The following is a 27,409-nucleotide window of genomic DNA, read 5'->3' as shown; positions in this document are numbered from 1 at the left end:
CGTCTGACTGCGCCTGTGGGGGCTTCAGTGGCTGTTGACAAGCGGCCTCCAGTACAGGTCTAATATAGGAATGTGCTCGATGTGATACATTTTTACGAGGAAACGCTCGGAACTACTTGTGTGGTTTTCGTTTTGGCCTCTTGCCGCACCCTCTGTGCAATGTACTGTCAGTGCCGCTGAGTAAATAATCGTATACATTTATTTTTCCTGCCAGTTCTCTTATCTTTGCTCTCGGTGATTGCTTCTGGCGGAGACTATTAGCTTTCCAGAGAGTAAACATTGCAAAATTCTATATACAAACAGCGAGTAATGAAGTGGTAAGCGGCCGGGCACTACTGCTGGCACACACGGGGTAAAGTACACACCACAGTGAAATGGCACCATCTGCTGCGGCTGGGTGAGGGCAAGTTTAATGGAGGAAGTGCAGCTGGATCGGACGTGGTGGGTGCTGCACCCGTCTGCAGTGTCAGTGGGGCCGTACACTTACCGCTGTGATGGGCGACGTAGACATTCTGTACATATCATTTGCTGCCCAGTTTTTCTAGCACTTGTATTAGAGATATTTGGTATTTCCAGAATACACTGCTCATAAAGTAGAGCTTCCATCCAGCGTGGGGGGCCAGCCATACCCCGCAGCCCCTTATGTATGCTAATCCCCCTGCACCGACTGCTGGCGGCACATCAATTTCTCCAGCTGCACAGCAGCGCCCATAAGGCATAAGCATATAGGCTAATGATAACTCTTCCGACTTCATCATCCAACCGTCTGGTTGTCCCAGATGCCGACTAACAGATAATACGCTGAAAATGTGATTTGCAGCCTCCTATTATTCCAGTCTCTGTGTTTTGAAGTTTATGGCACAAATAGTGAGACGCTAAAATGAAGCATTCTGTCATCCGGTTTGGAAATGGATTTGCATTCCCGCTTCTGGCTATGCTGTGTTGTCAGTTGTCAGGAACGTTTCATTCCTCTCGTGGAGGAAAGGACCCCATACACATGAGAGAGATTGGCCAGACGATTGCTGTGTTTGTGTAGGAGTGTAAGTGGGTCAGAACCTCGGTGTGACCTGCATGCTGACTTTTCCAATAGATGATGTTTGGGAAAATACGGCCTGGGCATGTAGAGGGCCAGCTCCCAACCCTTCCATTCTCTGGTGAATTATGCCACTGCCAGCTGCTTACTCACATTGAGAACACAGGGAAGCTCATAGAGAAATAGCAGTTGTATGAATGGCTGGCCAACAGCTATTGAAAGTATATAACCACCTTAAAGGGGTTGTCCAAGTTTGGCATGAAAGTCTGTAGTCACTCTGAGTGTGACAGCAGACTAGTGAATCCTCACAACATGCACAGTGCGAGCTCTGGGCGTTTGTGACCGCAATTATTGCAATATGCATACTTCTGGCCACATCGTAACTAGACTTGCTAGGTCTTGCTCAATTCACATGTGTGAACGTGGCCAGGAGTATGGATATTGCATACTTTACCTCACATGACCTCCTGGTTTCAGCATCGGATAATAATGGCCCTCACATAGTCCTCCACACAGATTAGTGGGCCCCGCATAGCCCTCCACACAGATTACTGGGCCCCAGATAGCCCTCCGTGCAGAATACCAGGCCCCACATAGCCCTCCGTGCAGAATACCAGGCCCCACATAGCCCTCCGTGCAGAATACCGGGCCCCACGTAGCCCTCCGTGCAGAATACCGGGCCCCATGTAGCCCTCCGTTCAGAATACCAGGCTCCACATAGCCCTCCGTGCAGAATATCGGGCCCCACATAGCCCTCCGTGCAGAATACCGGGCCCCACATAGCCCTCCGTGCAGAATACCGGGCCCCACATAGCCCTCCGTGCAGAATACCGGGCCCCACATAGACCTCCGTGCAGTATAATGGTATGGAAAAAAATAGTCCCCTCTCCTTGATTCCCCCCCACTGCTCCAGTTTCAGCAGCAATTTCTTTGCAGCTCTTCAATGCTGGGCACAGTGAACGGGAAATAGTGACATCATCGCGCCCGCTGCGCCTAGTCAGATGCAGAGGGAGAATGATGGCGGACACAACGTCCGCTGACAGCTATCTCATCCATCATTACTTTAAACTGTATTGGCACACCGGCTGCTGATGAAGTTAAACGTGATGCCCACCTCGTGGGTAGTTCCAGCTTCACAGGCCAAATACACTGCTCAAAAAAATAAAGGGAACACTAAAATCCCACATCCTAGATGTCAATGAATGAAATATTCCAGTTGTAAATCTTTATTCATTACATAGTGGAATGTGTTGAGAACAATAAAACCTAAAAATGATCAATGTAAATCACAACTAATATCCCACGGAGGTCTGGAGTTGGAATGATGCTCAAAATCAAAGTGGCAAATGAAGTTACAGGCTGATCCAACTTCAGTGGAAATGCCTCAAGACAAGGAAATGATGCTCAGTAGTGTGTGGCCTCCACATGCCTGTATGACCTCCCTACAATGCCTGGGCATGCTCCTGATGAGGCAGTGGATGGTCTCTTGAGGGATCTCCTCCCAGACCTGAACTAAAGCATCTACCAACTCCTGGACAGTCTGTGGTGCATTGTGTGACGTTGGTGGATGGTGAGAGACATGATGTCCCAGATGTGTTCAATCAGATTCAGGTCTGAGGAACGGGCGGGCCAGTCCATAACTTCAATGCCTTCATCTTGCAGGAACTGCTGACACAGTCCAGCCACATGAGGTCTGGCATTGTCCTGCATTAGGAGGAACCCAGGGCGAACCGCACCAGCATATGGTCTCACAAGGGGTCTAAGGATCTCATCTCGGTACCTAGTGGCACAACCCCCATCTGTGGACATCAGGCACTCAGACCATCCTCATGGAGTTGGTTTCTAACCATTTGTGCAGACAGAGGCACATTTGTGGCCTGCTGGAGGTCATTTTGCAGGCCTCTGGCAGTGCTCCTCCTGTTCCTCCTTGCACAAAGGCTGAGGTAGCGGTCCTGCTGCTGGGTTGTTGCCCTCTTACGGCCCCCTCCACGTCTCCTGGTGTACTGACCTGTCTACTGGTAGCGCCTCTGGACACTACGCTGACAGACAGCAAACCTTCTTGCCAAAGTTCACATTGATGTGCCATCCTGGATGAGCTGCACTTCCTGAGCCACTTGTGTGGGTTGTAGAGTCTGTCTCATGCTACCACGAGTGTGAAAGCACAACCAACATTCAAAAGTGACCAAAACATCAGTCAGAAAGCATTGGTACTGAGATGTGTTCTGTGGTCCCCACCTGCAGAACCACTCCTTTATTGAGGGTGTCTTGATAATTGCCAATAATTTCCATCTGTTGTCTGTTCCATTTGCACAACAGCATGTGAAATTGATTTTCAAATAGTGTTGCTTCCAAAGTGGACAGTTTGATTTCACAGAAGTTTGATTTACTTGGGAGTTATATTCTGTTGTTTAAGTGTTCCCTTTATTTTTTTGAGCAGTGTATAATCACCCTGCAGGCCAGATTTGTCTCATGTGCCAGAGTTTGACGTGTGTCTTAAAAGGGATTCTGTCAGCACCGAATGACTATTCACACCAAGTCTAGGCGCTCGGTGTATCATAAGGCCAAACATATTAGTGCATCTTCTCTTCTGCTTGATTTCTTTTTCCCTCTTACTCTTTTTCTCTCTCTTTTTTTCTCCCTTTTTTTTTTTTTTTTTTTTTTTTTTTTTTTCTCTCTCTCTCTCTCTCTCTCTCTCTCTCTCTCTCTCTCTCTCTCTCTCTCTCTCTCTCTCTCTCTCTCTCTCTCTCTCTCTCTCTCTCTCTCTCTCTCTCTCTCTCTCTCTCTCTCTCTCTCTCTCTTTTTTTCTTTCTTCTCTTTCGCTGTTTTTCCGCTCTGTTTTTCTCTCAATTCAAATGAGATTTATTGACAGGACTAAGTGCATGTTAGCATTGCCAAAGCATATGGCAAAAATAGGGGGGTGGGGTAGGGAGGCAAATAGAGGTCCAGGATATATCAGGCTCCTTTTAGAGGATAGGGGACATGTCTAGGGTGGGGTACAGGAGTCCATGACATATATCAGGCTCCTCTTATTTTGTGGCAGGCACTGACATATTCCGCTGCTATGGCTGCTGCACTTTCCTCTTCCCCAGTATTATCGGTAGTTTCTCTTCCTCCTCCATGGAGGTGAAGTCTGGGAGGAGATCAGACAGTCTCTTGAGGTGAGTGTCCCTTACTGCGGAGTATTTGGGGCACCTCAGCAGGAAGTGGGCCTCATCTTCCACAGCCTCCTGGGGGCACTGCTGGCAGAGTCTGCTCTCTCGGGGTTTGTAGTTCTGTCGGTGCCGCCCGGATTCAACGAGTAGGCTTTGGGCGCTCAGTCTGTACCGGCTCAGGATCTGTCGCTCTTTGGGGTTTTCTAGTTTCTCTAGATATGGGGCCAGTTTGTATTCCCTCTGTAGGTTCTGGTATATCGTCAGTTTCTGGGATTTGTTTGTCGTTCCTCCAGATGCTGAGATATTCCTCTTTGACTTTGTGTACCATCTTCTGAATTTCGCCTTTTGTCAGGCCATGTAGGTTGATGGCTTGGTCAGGCTTCCTGGTGTAGGAAGGCTTTGTGATGGTAGGAGCTGGGACTGCTACTTTGTAGATGAGCCTTGAATGATAGCTCCTTCTTTATTTCGAAGTGTAGTGGGAATCTGCCCAGCTCTGCTCGGCAGGTGCTGTTTGATGTGCTCCAATGGACTTGGGGAAGATGCTTGCAGAACTCTAGGTGGAATATTTCAGTCTGCCCAGCGTCCCACTTTGACCAGTTTGGGTATGAGACTGGGCCCCAGACCTCACTGCCGTACAGAAGGATTGGGGCAATGATGGAGTCAAAGATATTTAGCCAGATGGTTACTGGTGCCTTGAGATGGTACAGACGTCTTCTGATGGCATAGAAGGCTTTGGATGCCTTGTCTTTTAGTAACTCTATGGCTTGCTTGAAGCTCCCTGACTAGCTGAGTTCTAGTCCGAGGTAGGTGTACCTGTTGGTTTCTGTAAGTGGACGGTTGTCTATCATAAAGGTAGGATGGCCAGTAGGTTTCTGCTTTCTTTTCTGGTACACCATGATATTAGTTTTCTTCTGGTTGATTGGTAGTGCCCATGTGCTGCTGAAGGTCTCTAGGATTTTCAGATGATCTCGGAGGCCTTCCTCAATTGGTGATAACAGCACGAGGTCATCCGCATACAGCAAAAATTTCACCTGGTTGTCATGGAGGATGAGTCCTGGTGCTGAGGAGGACTCTAGGGCCACCGCCGGCTCATTGATGTAGATGTTAAAGATCGTTGGACTGAGGCTGCAGCCGAGATGCGAACTCTGCTTCACGAAAATGGCCGCCGCGATAGCCATCTGCGCACGCGCAGATGCCCGCGGCCATTTTCCTGAAGCCGCGGCCAGCAGAGCGCCGCTTCTGCGCACGCGCGGCCAAAGCAAGATGGCCGCGCCCACCGACCACCAATGGAATAACGGACATCGCTGCTATTTTCACACCCCTGTGCAGGATTCGGGACCTTGGACATGCGCACACCACTACGCCACCAACGGAAAACTACGCAAGATCTGGGGGAAGACACCACGCCCATCCGACCTGACCAGCCTGATTGACAGGCGAAAACGACTACTTTGGTAACGTATTTCGGCAGCATAGGTGGGGAATCGGGGTCCACAAACTACACTATTGTAATGCACAGCTCAGGCCCTATTTAACAGTATTTTTATCTCATACCGAAAAAACGAGGTGACAGGTTCCCTTTAAGCAACACAAGGACTGGACACTTGGCATTAGATCAGTGGAAGTCTGTACTGTGGTCTGAAGAATCAAATTTTGACTTGTTCGATACCAACCTGCATCTCTATGTGAGACCCAGGAAAGGTGAAATTATGGTTTCTATATACTGGTGCCCACTATGAGGCATGGAGGGGGGAGCTGTGATGGTGTGGAGGTGCTATGCTGTGCAATGTTGGTAATTTAATCCATATTCAAGGCACATTACCCAGTTTGGCTGCTACAGCCTTCTGTAAGGACTAGTGATGAGCGAATATACTCGTTACTCGAGATTTCCCGAGCACGCTCGGGTGTCCTCCGAGTATTTTTTAGTGCTCATAGATTTAGTTTTTTCGCCGCAGCTGGATGATTTACAGCTACTAGCCTGCTTGATTACATGCGGGGATTCCCTAGCAACCAGGCAACCCCCACATGCACTTAGCCTGACTAATAGCTGTAAATCAATCATCTGAGGCGATGAAAACTAAATCTCCGAGCACTAAAAAATACTCCGAGGACACCCGAGCATGCTCTGGAAATCTCGAGTAACAAGTATATTCGCTCATCACTAGTAAGGACATGTCGTCCCCTGGTGTGCACATAGCGGGACATTGTGTTGTGGCAGAAACGCCCCCAGACAATGCGGGGGCTATGTGACCAAGAAGGGGAGGGATTGAGAAATTAAGATTCACACGTTCTGCTTTGTTTCACACCTCTCTTTACTCCTGGTTTCCGGATGTGTACCTTCGTGATCTTGCTTGGACCAGTCACCACATTTTTTAAATTTGGACACAGGAAATAATATTGGCTGCAGAGTGGAATAAATGTATTTATTTATATATATATATATATATATATATATATATATATATATATAATATTTATATTTTTTATTATATTGCTTCTCCATTGCATTATTAGCAATCAAAATAGTTGGCACCTAATGAGTTATCTTTTGTTAAGTCTACATGGGTGTTATCAGATAACTACTCATACAGTGGGAAGAAGTGCACATCACCAGTGAAAACACCTACATCTGTTCAACATGAAAAATTTGGTGAAAGGTCCTCTCTAAGTCTGAATCTAGAATGTGCACATTCCAGGAAGAACAAGTAGGACCACTTCATGAACAGGTGTGTCCAAACTTTTCCCCGGTATTGTATCTACTTATTTAGAAAGTTTAAATTGTGAAACCTAGTGACAGATCTGATTGACAGAGATTTTCTTCCAGCATAGTCCTGTATTTCCTGTCATTAATCTTTCTTTTTGTACTGGGCAGTTTTCCAGTCCCTGGCAATGAAGAAGTTACCACATCATGATGCTGCTCCCAACGGGCATTACAGTGGTATCGCTTTCTTGGGATGATGGAGAAATGTTGGGTTTGTGGCCCGCATAGCTTTTCCGTATTTTGACTTCAATAACCAATCATATTTTTTTGTTGGGTTTTTTCATCGCCCCTTCCCTGGAACTATATATTTTTTTTATTTTTCTTACCGCTGATCAGAGCTGCTGGTGTTTTTGGATGACAGCATGGGAAACGCACGATGTTCGAGATACCAAACCCAAACAGTAAAAAGAACTTCCTGGAGAAGTCCGTGTTCTGGGTCCGTACCCGAACAGTAGATTTTGGGTACGGATCCCGAACTTTACTGTTTGTGTTCGCCAATTACTAGTTGTGAAACATGTTTTTTCTCCTTCACCTCATTGGGGGACACCGGACCATAGGTGTATGCTGCTGCCGCTACGAGGCTGACACTAAGTGAATGCTAAAAAAGGTTAGCTCCTCCTCCTGCAGTATATATCCTCATGCTGGCTCCACCAGAACCAGTTCATGCTTAGTGTCTGTAGGAGGCACACTGGTCTGCTTTCTCAGACCATCCTTTTTTCTTTTTTTTTTTTTTCCTATGAAGATGAGACAGGGGCGACGAACCCTATTGAAAGGGTCTGATCTCCCCAAACCAACAACAGGCGAGCACGTCGAGTGTCGCCTCCACATATCCTCTCCTGCGATGTGGGACATTTTTTTTGCCGGACACAACCCTGTCCACCCTGAGGTAGTGAAACCCTAGGCTGCACAGAGGCACACATTTGGTCCGTGCTTCCCCCACTGCATCACCCATGCTGTTCACTGCGGTGATGGAAGGAGGCGGACGGTCCCTCTCCTCATCCCTTACAAAGGAGGATGGATTGAGGGTGCCTGCACCGTCCATATTATAGCCCCCCTCCTCCTCTCTGACCTGGATCTTCATGCGTGAGTATACGAAGAAGGGGGGCTGGGACGGCTTCTGCAGCGTTCTTACCAGCAGCTACGCATGCGCGTGCACGTGTTGTGCCGACGTTGTATAATCTACTCCCCGGCTTCAGCCACTATTGGGCCGCAGGCCGGAGGCTCCACCCCCTAGTGTGCGTTCTTCCGGCGGACCCTCCCCCAAGCATGCGTATTTCCGGCGGCTCCGTCCTCCCGGTGGCGCTTCTCACAGAGGCGCCTCTTTTTAAATCTGCATAGATCCAGGACACAGGGGCACCACCGACAAGCTGCAGATCGCTCTCTGTCCAGGACAGGCACAGGACCTGTGGTAAGCGCTGCAGTCCTATATCTGACACTTAGTTCTCAGGCTATAGCAGCCTCCCAGCAGTATGCAGCCCATATTAGCCAGGGGTACAGCATGTCTAGAAGGACCAACAAGACCCATACGGTATTATTTGCTTCATGTACCTCCTGTCACACTGCTTTCCCGCAAGTGCAGAAAAAACAATTATGCGAAGCCTGCGATTCCGAACGCGCTCAGGAGCCCTCCACCGTGACTGATCAAAGTGTACCTGGCCCTCCTAGTTCTCAGGAGACAGTCGATAGTCTCATTTAGGCCGTAAATCAAACCCTGGAAATTGATGAGGAACCTACGCTTACTACAGGCCACAAGGTGTCGTTTAAACTGGCCAAAACGCCCCCATAGGAAGTTCGGCGGTCATCCTAAGTTCGAGGACATAGTAAAGCGGCATAGGGAGCGGCCAGACAAGCGGTTTACAGGTCAGAAGACGCTGGAAGCGAGATACCCTTTTGCTTCGCATCTTCGCAAAAAATGGGCGGAATCCCTCACAGTGGATCTGCCTGTATCGTTTGGCTTCCAAAACCCTGCTATCATTACCAAATGGATCCTCCATCAAGGATCCTACTGATCATCTGACAGAGAGCCTTGCTCGCTCGATATTCGAGGCATCGGGCTCAGCACTCTCTCCCCTCCTTCGCTGCAACATGGGTGGCTAAAGCCATGGTATCCTGTGCAGACTCTCTAAACAGAGCCCTGCTGGGAACTGACCTCCCACCAGAGGTCGTTGATCTTGCTAACCAGATATCCTTAGCTGGGGATTATTTGGTTAACGCATCCCCGGATGCGGCTAACTGCGCGGTGCTTGAGGCCGCAAACGCTATTTCTATTAGGAGAGCCCTGTGGCTCGGGACATGGCGAGCAGACTCTACAACAAAAAAGTCCCTTACTACTTTGCCGTATCAAAGCGGCCGGCTATTCGGTGAGAAGCTAGACCAGCTTATCTCAGACTCCACGGGCGGAAAAACTAGCTTCCTTCCCCAACAGAAGGTAAGGCGACCTTTTCGGCATCAGCCACAGATGCGTTTTCAGCCTTTTCGCAGCCCTGCATGGGCCACTTCAACCAATCTTGCTGCCCCTCCTAGAGGGACAGAGATGGTCAAGTCTCTTACAAGACTAAGCCATTGTGGAATAACCAGCCCAAATCTAGGGATCCAGGTCCCACAGATTTTCAACCAAGTGATTCGAGGCCCTTTCCGGTCGACACCGACAAATTAGGCGGTCGTCTGCTCTGTTTTCGCGATATCTGGCTCTCCGTCGTTCACGACGCATGGGTCAGAGAAATGGTGTCCTCCGGCAGAATAGAATTCTGCTCCCTGCCCCCAAATCATTTTTTTCTTTCCCATACCTCCAAGGCAGAGGCAAACCCCCACTCCTTTTTTCAGGCCATCGAGTCCCTCTGGCACAATGGGGTTATCATTCCTGTGCCGGAAAACAAAAGATTCCAGGGGTGCTACTCTACTCGAACCTGTTCATGGTTCCGAAAAAGGACGGAACTGTAAGGCCCATTTCGGACCTAAAGCTCCTAAACAGGTTCGTAAAGGTCAGACTTTTCCGGATGGAGTTCCTCCGTTCTGTCTTTTCTGCGATGGAAAGGGGAGAATTGTTGGCGTCTATCGACATCCAAGACGCCTATCTTCATATTCCCATTTTTCCCTCTAATCAAAGGCTCCTGCATTTCGCTGTCCACGGGCTACGCTTTCAGTTTACCGCCCTGCCCTTCGGGCTAGCCACCGCCCCCCGGGGTGTTCACAAAGGCCATGGTGGCCGTCATGTCTATTCTGTATTCTCGGGGCGTGGTCGTCTTGCCATACTTGGATGACCTCCTGATCAAGGGACCGTCTTTTCAGGACAGCGAGTAATGCGTCCACATCACTTTGGATACACTGTCTCACCTGAGGTGGCTCATAAATTTGCAGAAGTCATCTCCCGCCCCAGCTCAGAAAATTTCCTTCTTAGGAATGATCTTGGACACCTCCCAAGGGTTGGTGACTCTCCCTTGAGACAAGGTCCTAGCCATTTGTCTGGGAGTCCAGGAACTCCGTCGGCCTATTCCTCGTTCCATTCGTTTTGGCATGAGTGTCCTAGGAAAAATGGTGGCGTCAATGAAAGCTGTTCCGTTTGCCCAGTTTCATCTCTGCCCCTTGCAGCATGCGCTGCTGGCAACCTGGAACATGAGTCCGTTTTCTCTCGACCGCCCATGCCGTCTGTCCACCCAGGTCAGGCAGGCACTCAGGTGGTGGACACTGAGCCTTTCCCTTCTTCAGGGGAAACCCTCCCCCCCCCCCCCCGGACCATTGGCTGGTGGTCACTACCGACGCCAGTCTCCTGGCAGTTGGCCGCCTCAAGAGTCACGCCTTCCTATCAATCTCCTAGAAATACAAGCAATTCAGGGGGCTTTGCGACACTTCAATCATCTTCTGGAGGGGCGCCCAGTCCGCATTCAGTCGGACAATGCCATGGCTGTGGCTTATATAAATCACCAAGGGGGCACCCGCAGCAGAGCAACCATGCGCGAAGTAGAACCCGTCCTCCGCTGGGCAGAGAAAAATCATTCAGTGATCTCAGGAGTTCACATAGCAGGCGTAGAGAACTGGGAAGTGGATTTTCTCAGCCGACAGAGTCTCTCATCGGGGGAATGGTCTCTCCATCTAGAGGTTTTTCAGCAGATTTGTCAATGCATAGGAAGCCCGGATGTGAATCTGATGGCTTCCTGGTTGAACACCAAGGTCCCCAAGTTTGTCGCTCGATCCCGAGACCCAAGGGCCATCGGCGTGGACACCCTGGTCCTTCCATGGAATCAGTTTCGGCTACCGTACGTGTTTCCCCCATTGCCGCTGCTTCCGAAAATCATCCGGAAGGTCAAAGCAGAAGGGGTTCCAGTAATTCTGGTCGCCCCGGACTGGCCTCATCGGGCATGGTACGCAGAGCTAATGCAACTTGTTGCCGATGTCCCCTGGCGGCTGCCGTTTCGTCTGGATCTACTTTGCCAGGGTCCAATCTACCACCCGAACTCAGGGACTCTAACGGCTTGGCCGTTGAAGCCTGGGTCCTGACGGGCCGGGTTCTCCCGGGACTTTACCACGATGATTAGCGCTCGAAAGCCCGCTTCAGCGCGTATCTATCACCGCACCTGGAAAGTCTTTTTTTCATGATGCAGAGATCCCGATCATCCCCAACTTATTTTTTCCATTCCTAACATCTTGGAGTTTCTTCAGGCAGGCCTGGACTCTGGTCTAGTGCCAAGTTCCCTCAAGGGAAAGATCTCAGCCTTGTCTGTTCTTTTTCATTCAGGGGGTCTCCTACGTGGTACCGCCCTATAGAGCTCCCTTGACGCCTGGGACCTTAACCCGGTCCTAGGTGTTCTACAGGAATCCCCCCTTCGAACCACTACAGGATGTCTATTTAACTTACCTCTCATGGAAGGTCATTTTTCTTGTCACGATAACTTCTATTAGACGGGTTTCTGAGTTGGCTGCTCTTTCCTGCCGAGCTTCGTATCTGACTTTTCCCCAGGACAAGGTGGTTCTGAGACCAGCTCCTCCATTGAGTGTCTCGGAGAAAAGGATTTTACGCTGAGTACACAAAAATCTGTTTTCCATTTTTTTTTCAATAGATTTTTTTTTTTTACAATATTTATTAGTTCCACAATGGGATTGAACACGCTTTTGTCTGGGCACTTAGATAATACACTGCACTACTTGTATAGTGGCGTGTATTTTACCAACCTGTCAGTGTTAGGTCGCAGACGGAATTTCATATTTCTCGTGCGAGGATCACTTTGCATTCCTCAGACTGAGCATCGGCTCTCCTGACCTGAGCATGAACTCTGCATGGAAATACATCACGCTGTCACTGTCCGGTCAGGAGAGGTGACAGGCCCATTCTTGCAGTGCAATACGATCCTCCCACGAGAAATACGGCCATCTGTATGTGCCCTTATATTGATAGGAGGCCTATTTAAACCCCTGCAGACTCTAATAGGCTTTTGAACATGGCAAACCCAGAGGGCATTGAAAGACCTTCTGCTGCCATAGGAACCCATGGGCACTTCAGTCACGCTGTAGCTGTTTGGCTGAAAGATAGTCTATTTTCCCTTTGTGAAACTTCTTGAATTCTGCAGTCTCTATTGACCATAGCCTCTGAGGAGGTAATCGGTCTGTCTCCTCTTTTATAATAGTGCCTGTAGTTGTATACTAGTCGTTTACTGCCCTTATTTTCCGTCATTATGTCAGTTAAGTTTATATGTGCACTTTCCTGGCTATAGATCCTTGTAGGTTATAGTACACACTACTTCCAATGCATCAAAAACTCCAAAACTTCAGGGCTCTTTGCTGAGTCTTGCACATTATTGATGAATAGTAGCAGTTGAGTGGCGATTATTGGGATCGAATTGGGTTTGGTTTGGTGACTTTGGCTGAACATTTACTGCTACATATGCAATAACTGTTAGATATAAAGGGATTTACTGTATATGATCCAAGGATTTTTTTAGATTAGAAAAACATGGCTGCCACACTTATCTATTTTGTCTCAGCACTATTCTCTTTAATGTAACTAAGTGACAATACTAAGCCTGGACCTATGAGACCATGTTCTTTGGGGAAAAAAAATTGGCGAGTTTATCCTAGTTCCGTACAGCCCTTTTTTATTTTCGGGCAGAAGGTACATAACATTTCTTTGTGGATAGGTGGATTATGGAATTTATGATCCCGTTACACCGTTCTAGAAGATAGTTTATTTTTTTTCCCCCCCATTTACCATCAAGCTACATCCATAGACTGCAATAGAAAATAACCCAAAAAGTCAGAGGTCAGTGATTTCTAGGTGCCTTGGATTCCTGGCTCCTGAGATTGTCCCAGTCTGGGATAACATGTTTAATGAATGCTGTGTAATACTTCATTGATCTGTGCTGATCTTTCATACACCGTAACCCCTCTTCTTTGTGTTTTGTAGGTTTCTTTCAAGCATGCGTCTCTTCGGCTTTTTATCACTCCTTGCTGTGCAGGCAACAGTGCTGAGCTTGAACGTCCATGATGACACCATCTCTGAGTTCTCCGTAAAGGTCTACCATGAACTTAGAGCCACGAAGGAAGATGAGAACATCTTGTTCTCCCCTCTAAGCATCGCTATTGCCGTAGGAATGGTGGAGTTGGGTGCGCGTGGAGCCAGTCTTAAAGAGATTCGACACGCACTGGGATACGACAAGCTGAAGAACGGTAGATTCACAATGGCACATGTTTTATGATAATAACTGATTACGATATTTAATCCTTTTAGTTTGGGATTTTGTCCATGGTTAAAAGGGTTTCCCAGTTTTGGATACCATGTCCCCGCCGCCGTTTTGTTCTTTTTTTCTTTTTTTAAAACAATCCGTTGTTTACTCGCTCTCTCCAGGTCCAGCGCTAAGTTTTCGCTGTTGCCTCTAGTGTCTATTATTGTCTGCAGCTCTGATGTCTCGTTGACCACACTCCAGCCAGGAAGTGAGCTTGGTGGCTCTGCCAGAGCTGATGGCATGAACCGCTGATCTCATTCATGGCGTTAGCACTGCAGACAATAACAGACCCTGAGAGTAGCGATGGAGACTCCGTGCCTAATCCGGGTGGGTGTGAGTAAGCCACAGTTTGCTTTTTTTCAAAGCAAACTTCAGTCGGAGGATATGGGGTTTCTGAAATCGGAAAACCTTTTTTAAAATTTGAATGGTAAGATGACGTTTGACTTGGACAGACAAACATTTGAAATAGACTTTGCTTGAGTTGTAGAGACAATGAGATTACCAGATCTCTTCATGTTAGTTTTGCTGGTAACTATAGTTTTATTTTGCTGGCCAAGCTTTGGCCTTCAGATAGATGGCTTCATGACTCTAGAACATTTTAGCATACAGAGGAATTCATAGTCATCTTGGTGAGTGCAAGGTGCCCGGGTCCTGTGGCAGCAAAAAAGCCCCTCTACCACTGTGCTTGAGAATTCATATGACGTGTTTGTGATGATGTGCATTTAACATATTATGTGAGACCTTTAGTGTCTGAGCTGTAGCTCTTGTTTTTTTGGGCATTGCATTGTCTGACGTTGGGGTGAATTTACTGGGACATCCAAACCTGAGAAGATTGCGAACTGCCTTGAATGTTTTCCGCTTCTGAATCATTTTTATCACTGTATTTTGATGAACTCCAAATTGTTTTACTTGCTTATGTTTTTCCTCATCGGCACTGTGTTAACACACTTCAGTGCTCCAGACCAACAAAATGCCAAAGCAGAAAGGGTGTAATTAATTTTTTACACACTACTTCTGTTTAATTTATCGTGTGTTCTTCATATGAGGTTATAGTTATCTCGTTTTTAAGACCTTCTAAGAACCAGATGTCTTTAATTTTATTTTTTTATAAAGTTTTTATGATCCACTAATATATAAAATCATAGAATTCAGCTTTGAGTTTCTAGCGACTGTACATCACATATGCCCAAATTTGTCCATCTTCGAACACTTTTATTATCATCTAAATATTGCTTGCTTTGTTTTTTGAAGGCATTATCCAGAATTTGACAAACATGGCTGTTTCCTATCAGAAATGGCACAACTCCTGTCCACAGGATATGTGTTGTATGTTAACTCGGTCTATTCACGTCAGTGGAGCTTGTGTGATATACTGGATCTGTAGACAGTACAACCCTTTTAATATATCTTTACAGTGGTTAGTCTGTCTGATACAGTTCTCTGGATTGTTTGCTTATGAGTTGATAATAGTCAAGATTTGACCGCTTATGGCGCATTGTGCAATGATGTAAATGGGGTGACCGACTGAACGTTCATACTTCACAAAACTGTATATGCGAGCAAAAATAAATATTGTTGCTCTCTCATTGATTTTGGACATTGTTCGCTCATTCAATGTCTTTTTTATGCTTACACTGCCAAGTATCTGGCATTTAATACACGTGTGAATACAGTGAACGATGTTTGTTGTGATTTAAACAACTGCAGATTTATTAGACAAATGTATATACCGTATTTTTCCGATTATAAGACGCACCGGACCATAAGACTCACCCCAAATTTTCAGAAGGAAAATAGGAAAACAAATTAATGCGTCAAATGGGGATCTGTCTTATAGTCCGAATTCGGCTTACCAGGGAGGATCGGCAGTGCTGGTGGAGCTTAATCACAGGGGATGTTCGGTGGTCCGGCGATGAAACGACTCCCATCCCAGACTGGTGCAGCAGTATTCGGTGGTGCCACCACATTGCAGCAATGGATGTGCGGGGGCTCCGCGCTTTCACAAAATGTTGGCAGAGCTCCCGCACCACCGAATACTGCCTCACCAGTCTGGGATGGGAGTCATGTCATTACCCTGGAGCATCAGACCACCGAACACCCCCTCTTCCCCGCCCAGGGCCAACAGAATCGGCCAACTCCTGCTGCTGCCACACTACTGGTAAGTACATTCCAACTATAAGACGCACCCCCATTTTCTCCCCAAATCTCGTGGGGAAAAAAAGTGTGTCTTATAGTCCGAAAAATACGGTGCTTTTCTGCTATCGTGTACAGATCGTTTATTCTGCTCTTATCACATACACGATTAACTACTTGTATGAATGGGCCTATAGCTGTAAAGGTAAGATATAATGAAACTGTATGTAGTTTGTTTCTAATTTATTATTAATAGTAGCTGTGGGAATGAGTGTTCTCATTTAACAATGGCTATATATGGGGTTTCTCTTAAAGAAGAACAACTCTGACCACTAAAAGTATTAAGATGAATCTGTCAGCAGGTTTTTGCTATAGAATCTGAGTGCAGCATGATGTAGGGGCAGAGCGCTTGATTACAATGACGTATCACTTACTGGGCTAGTAGATGTAGTTTTTATAGAACCCCTGTTTTCCCTGCTGTAGTTGTAGCAGTGCTCAGAATGGTGAGCTGTGTATAATCCCGCCCACACCACTGATTGCCAGGTTTCCATATGCACTGTACATTGTCATTAAACTGCCAATTAGTGGTGGGGGTGGGATTATACAGATTAGCTGGACTGTCTGGCACGTGAGACCTAGTCCGACAATGATATCTTCCTGCTGAGAAAACACTGATTGTATTGAAACTACAGCCCACAGCCTAATAAGTGATACATCCCTGGAATCAGATTCTCTACATTATACTGCTTTCAGATTAAAAAGCAAAAGCCTGCTGACAGATTCCCTTTAAACAAGTGTAAAGTGAAAAATTAAAGTGAAATTAAAACCAGCAACAAAACAAAATTGAACCTAACAGCTAATCCAATTTGTGTCTAATTTTTGGAGGTTCTTTAGACCTGTTGAATTTGAACACATTTTTATTCTCTTCACACAAATTTTCAAAATACTTGCTACCATGTTACATAATGTGGAAAATTGCATCTGCCAGAGAAGGCTCACATGACCTCAGGCATGGCCTAAGGCTTTGTCACTATTACATTACATGGCATAGCAAGGATTGGCCATTATGGAGAATATGGATAGTAAGAAGTCAGCGCACTCAGCTCAGCAATAGATATGAAGAGAAAGCAATGAAACGCTGACTAAACATCACCGATAGTGTGTGACAGCACAGCAGTGAAGAACGGTTTCCATCCGTTTACCCATAGAGGTCACCATAAACATGGCCTTAATAATGTCAAAGAGGTTGAAATGGGTCGGATACATTTCTAGGAGGCTCCAGTAGTCTTATACATGACTTTTCAGGTTATTTGGAGAACTTTTCATTATTCTGCAAATCTAAATTTTTGGGACTAATTCTGCAAAGCTGGTAAACTTATTTTCCAAAAGATTTTCTCCTCTCTACTATAAATGTATAAAATATATATTTTTGACGGTAAGCTTTAGAAGACTATAGACCTCCAGAATGATTGTGCAGGAACATGGCAGTAAAATCGCTTTCCTGCGGCCATGAAAGACGTATAATAAAGCGGCTTGTTGGGGAGAGCTTGGTTGCGTCCCGTTATCTCTCCCGGTAAAGCAGCCTTGCTTAGTAGAAGTGTATTATGATTTACTTTCCTGTTCCTTGGAAGCCATTCAATGCGCGTTATCTGTATAGGCTGCCACTGGGGTTTAATTTACCAATGTGGCCGTATCGTGTCGTCTTCTATTCGCTCATTTATGTTTCTTTTCTCCCAAGGTGAAGAATTTACTCTGTTAAAAGATCTTTCCAGCATGATGACAGCCCAGGAACGGCATTATGTGCTCAGCATTGCAAACTCCCTATATTTACAGAATGGATTTCATATCAGTGACAAGTTCATCCAGTTAATGAAAAAATACTTCAAGGCAGAAGTAGAAAATGTAGACTTCAGTCAAGGCTCCGCTGTAGCCGATCACATCAATGCGTGGGTGGAAAATCACACTAATAGTATGTTATCTTCCTCTATTGAGACTGTGGGGCTGATTTCATTATTCCAAGATTGACGCCATTTTATATCCACTGATCAATAGTAACTTGAGTTGTAGAACTGATACATTCACTTGGCTGCAGGTTTTTTATTGATGTTTTGTACTTGGGTCAACTGATGCTAATCACAAGCAAGTAACGGGAGCCGTGTAGTGCCCCGCAGTGCGGCCGGTGTCTGATTCACGGGCTGTGGATCCAAGGCTAACAACCATCTGTGCCATGGACGCCGTCATTATCGCTCACATACAGAATCTGTCAGCTCATGTGTCTATTGTAGTCAATATTTCACAAATGTTATTGACAAAATAACAATTTCAAAGCATTTTTTTCATTGTACTGTTTCTCTGTTATTCCTCTTAGAAATGGAGAGAGGGAAGGAAAGAGTAGGGCCAACCAGTTGTAGACTGAGGGTATGAGCACACGTTCAGGATTTTTCGCAATAAAAACGCATAAAAAACGCATACATATGCATCCTATCATTTAGAATGCATTCCGCCATTTTTGGTGCACATGATGCGTTTTTTTTTTTTGCGAAAAAAATGCATCGCGGTAAAAAATGCAGCATGTTCATTAATTTTTCTTTTTTTTCCCCCCGCTATTTAATGCATTGGGAAAGCTCCGGAAAAAACGCAAAAAAAAAAAAACTCATGCGGATTTCTGGCAGAAATGTCCGTTTTTTGTCAGGAAATTTCTGCAAGAAATCCTGAACGTGTGCACATAGCCTTATTCCTAAATTTATCAGTTTCTCTCTGTCAAATGCAAAGAAGCTTTGTCAGGACCGAATATTTCTCTCATTCACTCTCTTTGCTCTTTCTCTCTCTTCTCTCTTTTTCTCTCTCTTTTTCTGTTCACTCTTTTTGTTTCTCACACTTTTTTTCTGTTTGTCTCATTCCTTTTTGTTTGCTATCCTTTTTATCTCTCTCTCTCTCTCTCTCTCTCTCTCTGTTTTTTTTTAATATTTTTCTTATTTTTGTATATATTTGTAAATACAGGTGCTTCTCACTAAATTAGAATATCATCGTTCATTTATTCCAGTTCTTCAATACAAAAAGTGAAAGTCACATATTATATAGAGTCATTACAAACAGAGTGATCTATTTTAAGTGTTTATTTCTGTTAATGTTGATGATTAGGGCTTACAGCCAATGAAAACCCAAAAGTCGTTATCTCAGTAAATTAGAATACTTTATAACACCAGCTTGAAAAAATATTTTAAAATCCGAAATGTTGGCCTACTGAAATGTGTGTTCAGTAAATGCACTCAATACTTTGTCGGGGCTCCTTTTGCATCAATTACTGCATCAAGGCAGAGATGTATGGAGGCGATCAACCTGTGGCACTGCTGAGGTGTTATGGAAGCCCAGGTTGCTTTGATAGCTGTCTTCAGCTCGTCTGCATTGTTGGGTCTGGTGTCTCTCACCTTCCTCTTGACAATGCCCCATAGATTCTTTATGAGGTTAAGGTCAGGCAAGTTTGCTGGCCAAACAAACACAGTGATACTGTTGTTTTTAAACCAGGTATTGGTACTTTTGGCAGTGTGGACAGGTGCCAAGTCCTGCTGGACTAAAATTTCCTGGTAGATAGTTGTGCTGACTTTGGTATTGATAAAACACAGTGGACCTAGAACAGCAGAAGACATGGCTCCCCAAACCGCCACCTTGGACCACTGAGTAACAGTCCAGTTCTTTTTCTCCATGGCCCAGGTAAGATGCTTCTGGCATTGTCTATTGGTCATGAGTGGCTTGACACATGGAATGCGGCACTTGTAGCCCATGTCCTTGATATGTCTGTGTGGTGGCTCTTGAGGCAATGACTCCAGCAGCAGTCCACTCCTTGTGAATCTCCTCCAAATTTTTGAATGGCCTTTTCTTCACAATCCTTTCAAGGTTGCGGTTATCCCGGTTGCTTGTGCACCTTTTTCTACCACACTTTTTCCTTCCGCTCAACTTTCCATTAATATGCTTGAATACAGCACTCTGTGAACAACCAGCTTCTTTAGCAATGACCTTTTGTGGCTTACCCTCCGTGTCAATTACTGCCTCCTGGACATCTGTCAATTCAGCAGTCTTCCCCATGATTGTGGAGCCTACTGAAACAGACTAAGGGACCTTTTTTAAATGCTTAGGAAGCATTTGCCGGTGTTTTTTGTTAATTATTCTAATTTACTGAGATAATGACTTTTGGATTTTCATTGGCTGTAAGCCATAATCATCAACATTAACAGAAATAAACACTTGAAACAGATCACTCTGTTTGTAATGACTCTATATAATGAGTTTCACTTTTTGTATTGAAAAACTGAAATAAATGAACTTTTTGATGATATTCTGATTTTGTGAGAAGCACCTGTATGTATATTCATCCGAGTGTGCAATTGTGTAATGAAGAGATATTTCTCCAGTATCGTGTGTGGTAGCCCTACATTAAGATAACTCAACTCATCAATGGCCGATTACTATACTGAAAGTCTTACATAGGAAGGCATCGTATGCATTGAGAAACATAGTTTCTTCCCAAACCCTAAACCCTTCTCATATTATTCCTACGAAGAAATTGTAAGGGTAGAGACAGACTGTTGTATTTCTCCTGCGAGAATCGCATCGCACTGCACGTACTGGCCGGCACCTCTCCTGACCTGAGCAAGACAGTATGATGTATTTCTATGCAGCTGTCAAGCTCAGGTCAGGAGAGCCGACAGCCAGTTGCAGGTTTTACGATGCAATTCTCACACGAGAAAGACGGCAGTCTGTCTCTGCCTTAACTTTGTATTCAGTGAAATAAGCCTTCCTTTTATACGTATTACATAATCGCTTGTCTTCTAAGACATTTTAGTTCTGGATCAATGACAATTTCTGCAGAAGCTTCAAGACCACAAACAGCCTTCTAGATCTTAGACAGGCCTGTGACTTGCCTGCAGGACAGGATTACCAAGCATTCAGCCACATTGGTCTTGTAGATAAGGCACTGGTGGGGAATTGGTTAACACTTTCATCTGTCAGCCGGAGGGAAGTGTCTTTTAAATTGCAGAAGAGCTTCTTGACACTTGTGAGATGAAGATGCAGGTCAGGGAATAGACTCCTCAAACCAGGAAATTTGCTGAGTGATGGTATATCCTGATCTGGGGAGAAAAGTAACAAGTAATCGTGCAGGAAAACTCCATACAAAATATCTAATGATCACATCTTTTCCAACTTAAATGATGATGACCAGTTATTGGGCAAGATGATCATATACGGGAGAGGTCATGCCCATGTCAAGGAGAGAAGAGGCTAAGCCATCTTTAAAAGGGTTGGCTATTCCCCCAAACATTTTCCAAAAGCCCTGGCACTTTTACTTAAAATCAGTATAAATGCTTTGTGCCTTGTAAATGCTCTTTTGTATCTGACTTTTACAGTAGTGTTTGGTCCTGCAGGTCCCGGTTGTGTATCTCCTGCAGTGGTTGTGATTGGGGGGGTTCTAATTTTAGGATATGTATGCTGCATTCCTCGCACCCAGACCACAAATCCCTACATGTCTCAGACCCTCCTTCCACACACTACACTGTACTCACTCCTAACAGTCCATTACACTGCAGTGCGTGGTGAATAATTTGGATTTGGACAATCTGTGGTACGCATGTGCCAGACAATGGGCATGTTATGACCCCCCAGGGCTTCACCCCCATAAATGGTAAGCACCGCCTGCTATCACATACAGAATAGTGTCTTCAGCCAGAACTACAGCATGAGAAGTGGGTAACCTGGCAGAATTAAAAGCTTGGCAGAGATTTTCTTAGTTGAACATCTCCTGTTCTTTTGGTAGTGACAAGAAAATTAGAAAAGTTGAACTTGATGGACCTAGGTCTTTTTTCAACCTATTCAACGAAGAAATTTGTGATTAAAAAATGGGGACGCAATTTCTTCTCAACTTGCAAGATTTGCAAAATTTCTTTAAAAGGGGTTTTATGTTTAACAGAAAACCCCTGTCAACTGGGCTGAAGTTTGTTTTAAAGAAAGTCTTGTGACACTGTCCCTGGGTCTATCGCTGAGTCTCCGCCGTTTCTCCCAGTGTCTGTTACTGTCTGCAGCTTTGACCGTGCTGCAACCAATCAAGGAACCCAGCAGCTCTGCTCAAGTGGCCCGAAAAGCCACATCTGGCCTTAGCTTTACTGAACCTTGTAGAAACATTGCTAAAACAGGAGGGCTGCATCTTCAACACCACTGGCTGAGAGGGGGAGTCTAAATTAGGGGGTCTTGTTTGCTCTCCGATGACGGTAGAAACCAGGACATGACCCTGAGAACAAGATACAGTGTTTGCGTTGTTCTGATAAATGAAAATGTTTCTATTGTTATTGTATGAGACAAGGTGAAAGAAGCAGAGGATGACATTGTAAATGGAACTCAATGTTCCAGCCTCTCCAAAAGCAAGATAAAATGATTACAATGCACGTATTCTCTAATAAAGGCCTAGAAAACATAGGATGATCTACCTAACCTCTTATACCGCAGTCAATATGTGCTTACGGTGATTTGTTTCCTCAGATCGCATTCAGAATCTGTTGTCAGCTGAAGACTTCACTGAACTGACAAAGTTGGCCCTGGTCAACGCCATCTACTTTAAGGGGAACTGGAAGTCCCAGTTTAGACCTGAAAACACCAGAACCTTTTCCTTTACAAAAGATGATGAGAGTGAAGTGCAGATCCCAATGATGTATCAGAAAGGAGAATTTTACTACGGTAAGAAGTGCTGGCCAGTAACCTGCCATTAATACGCAGACCATGGATTTCTGTGGAGAACATTGGATGGCAGAATTCCCTAATGGAGTTCTAGAAAACTGGGTATCCCAAATCATAAAATTCCTCATGAACTTGGTTTTAACACATGGCTCAGTGGACCCCTACTTTACTGTGATCTCAGATTTTAATCAATGTGCACCATTCCGCCAAGGTTGGCACCGTGTCACAGGGGGTCACATGGCATTGTCCATTAGACAGAACTGATCTGTTAGATCGTCTAGTTGTGGACAATCCCTCTAAAATGACATTCTAATCTGTTACCGCTTCTTCTATACAGATATGCTTGAATTAGCTACTAATCTATGTGTCAGGTTTCCTGTGTAGGTTACTGACGCGGCTGCAGTGTCTGATACCCAGACCACGTCCTGACGGCAGAATTAGAGTATAGCATCCGGCTGCGCTGGACCGCGCTGATTATACGAATTATATATATATGAGTCATGAGTAAGCTAGGGAAAACAGGAAACTATCCAATGATATCACCCACATTGACATGTGTTACTGTGAGAGATGGAAAGCACAAAAGATTAAAGCACCACTCCAGTGTTTGTTTTTTGTTTGTTTTTTAATTTATTTCACCTCTGGAGTGGTCCCCTGCCCCCTGTCTGACACTCATCTGTTTTTGCTGCTACTCCAGTATGTCTCCTGCAGTTTGTGACCTGCCAGCTGCTCCAGTTTCACGGAGCGAACCAGAGGTTCCAGCTCTCTTAGTTGAATTGAGAGCTTGTGACGTAACTTCTGAGTTCCAGCCAGTCAGAAGCTGTGCTCACAAGATGGCGCAAAAAAATGGTGAAGATGCCTGAGGGCGAGTATATGTCTGGGGACAGAGGACTTACATTTAAAGCGCCACTCCAGTGGTGAATAAAGAAAAGTCTGGAGTGGTGCTGTAATGCATTACAAGTGGATTGTTACATTTATAAAAGGTTTTCCTATCGTATCAAGTGAGGGCAGATCGTTTGGTCATGGTATCCCTTTATATTCGGGAGAATAATGCAGCGCTGGCCGGGAGGCTTTGGCAGCTGAGCCGCTTCATTCACCCCTAACCGCAGCAGTTGCAGCTACTTTTTAATCTCTTAAACGCTTCTGTCAATCTCAGTGACATTTATCTGATGAGTTCCAGGCTGCACCCCCTTCTCAGTCATTTTGATGCCATGGTAGTATCACAGTACATAGAAGAAGCCATCAGATGATCGCAGATCATTGTCCACCATTGTGACTAAAAAGATGAACAGTTTTTTTTAGTTTTACATTTTTAAAGAGTAACTCAATTTTGGATATTCTTTTTATACGTTGCAGTCCCTATTATTCTGTGCAGATCCGTAGCGATCCAGGTCCTGACACCCCTGCCAATTGTGCAAAAGACCTCTTAGATGTGCGCAGCTCAGGAGGCAGGAGCGCAGAGTTCTAGTTTGATTCCGTAGAAAGTCATAGGTTTTCTACTGAACCTGTACGCCGCTCTGTGCGCATGCTCATGCTAGGGGCTCCTGCGCCCTGAGCTGTGCACTTTAAGGGTATGTACACATATTTATCAAGCAGGTCCTTTCCAAAAACAATTGGTGTTTGGGCAGTGTGGTTCATCATAGGGGCACTGGGCAGTGTGGTTCATCATGGGGCACTGGGCAGTGTGGTTCATCATAGGGGCAGTGTGGTTCATCATAGGGGCACTGGGCAGTGTGGTTCATCATAGGGGCACTGGGCAGTGTGGTTTGCTAATGGGGCTACTGGGCAGTGTGGTTTGCTAATGGGGCTACTGGGCAGTGTGGTTTGCTAATGGGGCTACTGGGCAGTGTGGTTTGCTAATGGGGCTACTGGGCAGTGTGGTTTGCTAATGGGGTACTGGGCAGTGTGGTTTGCTCATGGGGCTACTGGGCAGTGTGGTTTGCTAATGGGGCTACTGGGCAGTGGGGTTTGTTTATTGGTGCATCACTGATGGCTGGTAATAGTTGGTGTTGGTGTCCTGGCACTTTGACAGCGTCTCTAATTGAAGGATTCTGATAGGAACTGAAATTCATTTTAACTATTTCATTATTCTGTCCAATGTTTCAGCTTTATTGAAAGGTGTTTTGTAAAATGATAAATTTGTTAGAAGGATTATCATGGTATATGCATATATATTTGTTTTTAATATCTTAATTACATCCTATGACTTATTTCATGGTTTTGTAGGCACCCTATTTTTCATACTTTTTCTAATATTTGATTATCATTTCATTAAATTATTTTTTGCCATCTTGTTACATACCAGAAACTACATTGCCTCTTTTTTTCTGTGTTTTTTAGGGGTGTTTTAATTCTTCCTCTGGACATTTTGTATAGTTACTAAAGTTATACTCTATTATGTATATGGTTCTGGTATTGATTTATGAATATTACATTTTTTGGTGGGTCATTGATAGGTCTATATTGATATTGGGACTCCGATAGAGTGCACAAAGTATTTGATTACTTAGCATGGGTCTCTGGATGCTATGTTGGTTTCCAATTCCAAAACCCACCTGGGAATTGCTCAGAAACGCTCAAAAGAATGACCATTTCTATGTAACAGCGACTTGTTCATATGTTTAGATTTTAGAGCATCTTTTAACTGCTTCAAGTTTCCAAAGACATTCGGAAGTTAAAAGAAGTGACCTGACCATTCTTCAGGCATTTTCCACTCTAAAGGCGCTCTATGCTTTAAAAGTCAAAAGATGCCAAGAAGACACCCAGATGTCTTATTGAGCTTTTGCCCAGCCATTTGCTAGCAGTCTCTCCTAATCTAATCCCTGCCCCTCTCTTATTCTCACCTGCCAGCGTCTTCGTCTTCTGTTACCTCTGCTCCTGTCAGTCTCCAGCAGTTTGTGACCATTGTTTCATGGAGCAAAAAAAAAATTCCTGAAGCGTTTTCCTCTTGAAAAACTTAGCAGGTATGGCGACCTTAGAAAGACGTTGAGTGCACAAACTACAACGTACAAACTACAATGTATAAATAATCTAAAAGTTTAATTACTATTTAAAAATAGAAAATAATTGAGTTTGTTGCTCCCCTTTTCTCAATTCAAAAATAAAGAAAAATATCAATATATTTTTTTGTTGCATTCATAAGAATCCAAACTATCAAAATACAAAATTAATTCACCCGTAAGGTAAATGACCTAAAGAGAGAAATAATCCAAATGCCAGAATTGTTGTTTTTTTAGTCTCCAACTTCCTTCAAAAAATGAAGTAAAAAAAAACAATCAAAATGTCGTATGCTGAGATGGTACTAATATAAACGTCAGCTCGACGTGCAAAGTTCTCACCGAGTTCCATCGATGAAAAATAAGGACGTTGCATTTCTTAGAAGATGGTGGCACAAACCAAAAAATTGACTACTTGTTTTTTTATTTGCCCATATATAAAGTGCTGCTGTATGAAGTCTCACAACAGCTCTGTCCCCTAATTGCCCAATATTGTACATTTGGTTGCAGGAGAATTTACTGATGGATCTAATGAGGCTGGTGGAGTTTATCAAGTTCTGGAGATGCCATATGAAGGAGATGAGCTCAGCCTTATGCTTCTGTTGTCCAGACAAGAGGTTCCTTTGGCAACACTTGAGCCTCTGGTCAAAGCCTCGCTGATTGATGAGTGGGCTAATTCTGTGAAAGAGCAAAAAGTTGAAGTTTATCTACCAAGGTAGGATCCCACAAATATTATCAATATTGGATGGACTTAGTCTGTACTGCTCTGATATGTATTCGCCTTACTACCTGAGATCAGGCCGCATTAGGGTATATGATACATTACGTGACTCAGTAGGAGCATCAGTTATTCTGGGTGTACAATAAGCCAAACTGACCTACTAATAAGAATTATCATGATGACCTTGGGGTGCGTGTCCACAGTCCGTAATCACGGCGCTTTTGACGGAGCGGAAAACCTGCTCCGCCCAAAGCGCCGCCCCCTTCTGTATGCACGGTGATTCCGGATGTGTCCAGTGAACACATCCGGGATCTCCGCACCCTATACCCTCCGCACCCTATACTATGCTGTAACATCTGGACACTGCGGGTTGAACGCTCAATCCTCAGCTAATCCGGATGTAATACTGAACGTGGACACATACCCTTAGCGTGTCTACATTTATCAGCTGAGATATTTTACTAGGATGGAAATAAAAATATATTATCACAGCCACATAGTTTTCAGGCTTGCAGGATTTGTTTAGGAAGCACGGGTCAGATATGATCAAATTTGGATGGATCCAAGTTAGGGCATCAGAATATGAGACCAGAATAGATTTAATCCTATCAGGAGACCAGTAAGCCATGGCTATAATTTTTACTCTAGTGTTCAAGGGTGCATATACATTGTATAAATTGTTGCCTTTGCTAACTGTTATAAGCTTATATGTGCTCACTCTCCAGGTTTCCATACACAAAAATGGGTTCTTCCTTACCTTACCATTTGGCATGAGTAGCACATGTTATGGCTCCACTAAAGGGTAGGGCTGGATAAACAGCTCGGACCGGAGACATTGGTGCAAAGAGATCCAGCAGAGTTGGTTATTCCAGGCAGTAAGTGGATGGACCAGTGGGACATGTGGATATGGTGGACCGCACTTGGAACAGTCGTCCTGGATATGTGGACAGCATGTGGATCAGTGGAGCTTATGTGCATATAGGCAACTTGGTTCAGCAGAACAGAGTGTGCTTCAGTCAACTGGGTACAGCTGAGCCGAATGTGTGAACATACACCTTCGAACATTAGAGCTGTGTGATCAGACAAGCACTTTGGAATAGCAGAGACAAACATGTTAACAGGTACTTTGACAAAGACAGCTCAACCTACTCTGCTTTGCTGTTCCCAAAGGGCACAC

General features: G+C 44.9%; 1 protein-coding gene across 1 annotated transcript in view; it reads left to right on the top strand.

Annotated features, from left to right (window-relative positions):
- Nucleotides 1-27,409, top strand: part of SERPINI1 (serpin family I member 1) — a 61,880-nt gene that overhangs the window by 16,478 nt on the left and 17,993 nt on the right. Inside the window, exons 3-6 of the mRNA XM_077290611.1 lie at nucleotides 13,341-13,603; nucleotides 17,531-17,761; nucleotides 22,321-22,515; nucleotides 26,022-26,226. Coding sequence (XP_077146726.1) covers nucleotides 13,341-13,603; nucleotides 17,531-17,761; nucleotides 22,321-22,515; nucleotides 26,022-26,226 — 894 coding nt within the window. The remainder of the gene's footprint in view (nucleotides 1-13,340; nucleotides 13,604-17,530; nucleotides 17,762-22,320; nucleotides 22,516-26,021; nucleotides 26,227-27,409) is intronic.

This window comes from Ranitomeya variabilis, chromosome 2 (genome assembly GCF_051348905.1).
Source record: "Ranitomeya variabilis isolate aRanVar5 chromosome 2, aRanVar5.hap1, whole genome shotgun sequence".
Lineage (NCBI taxonomy): Eukaryota > Metazoa > Chordata > Amphibia > Anura > Dendrobatidae > Ranitomeya > Ranitomeya variabilis.
Note: the sequence above shows the minus strand (reverse complement) of the source record. Positions and strands in the feature narration are given on the sequence as shown.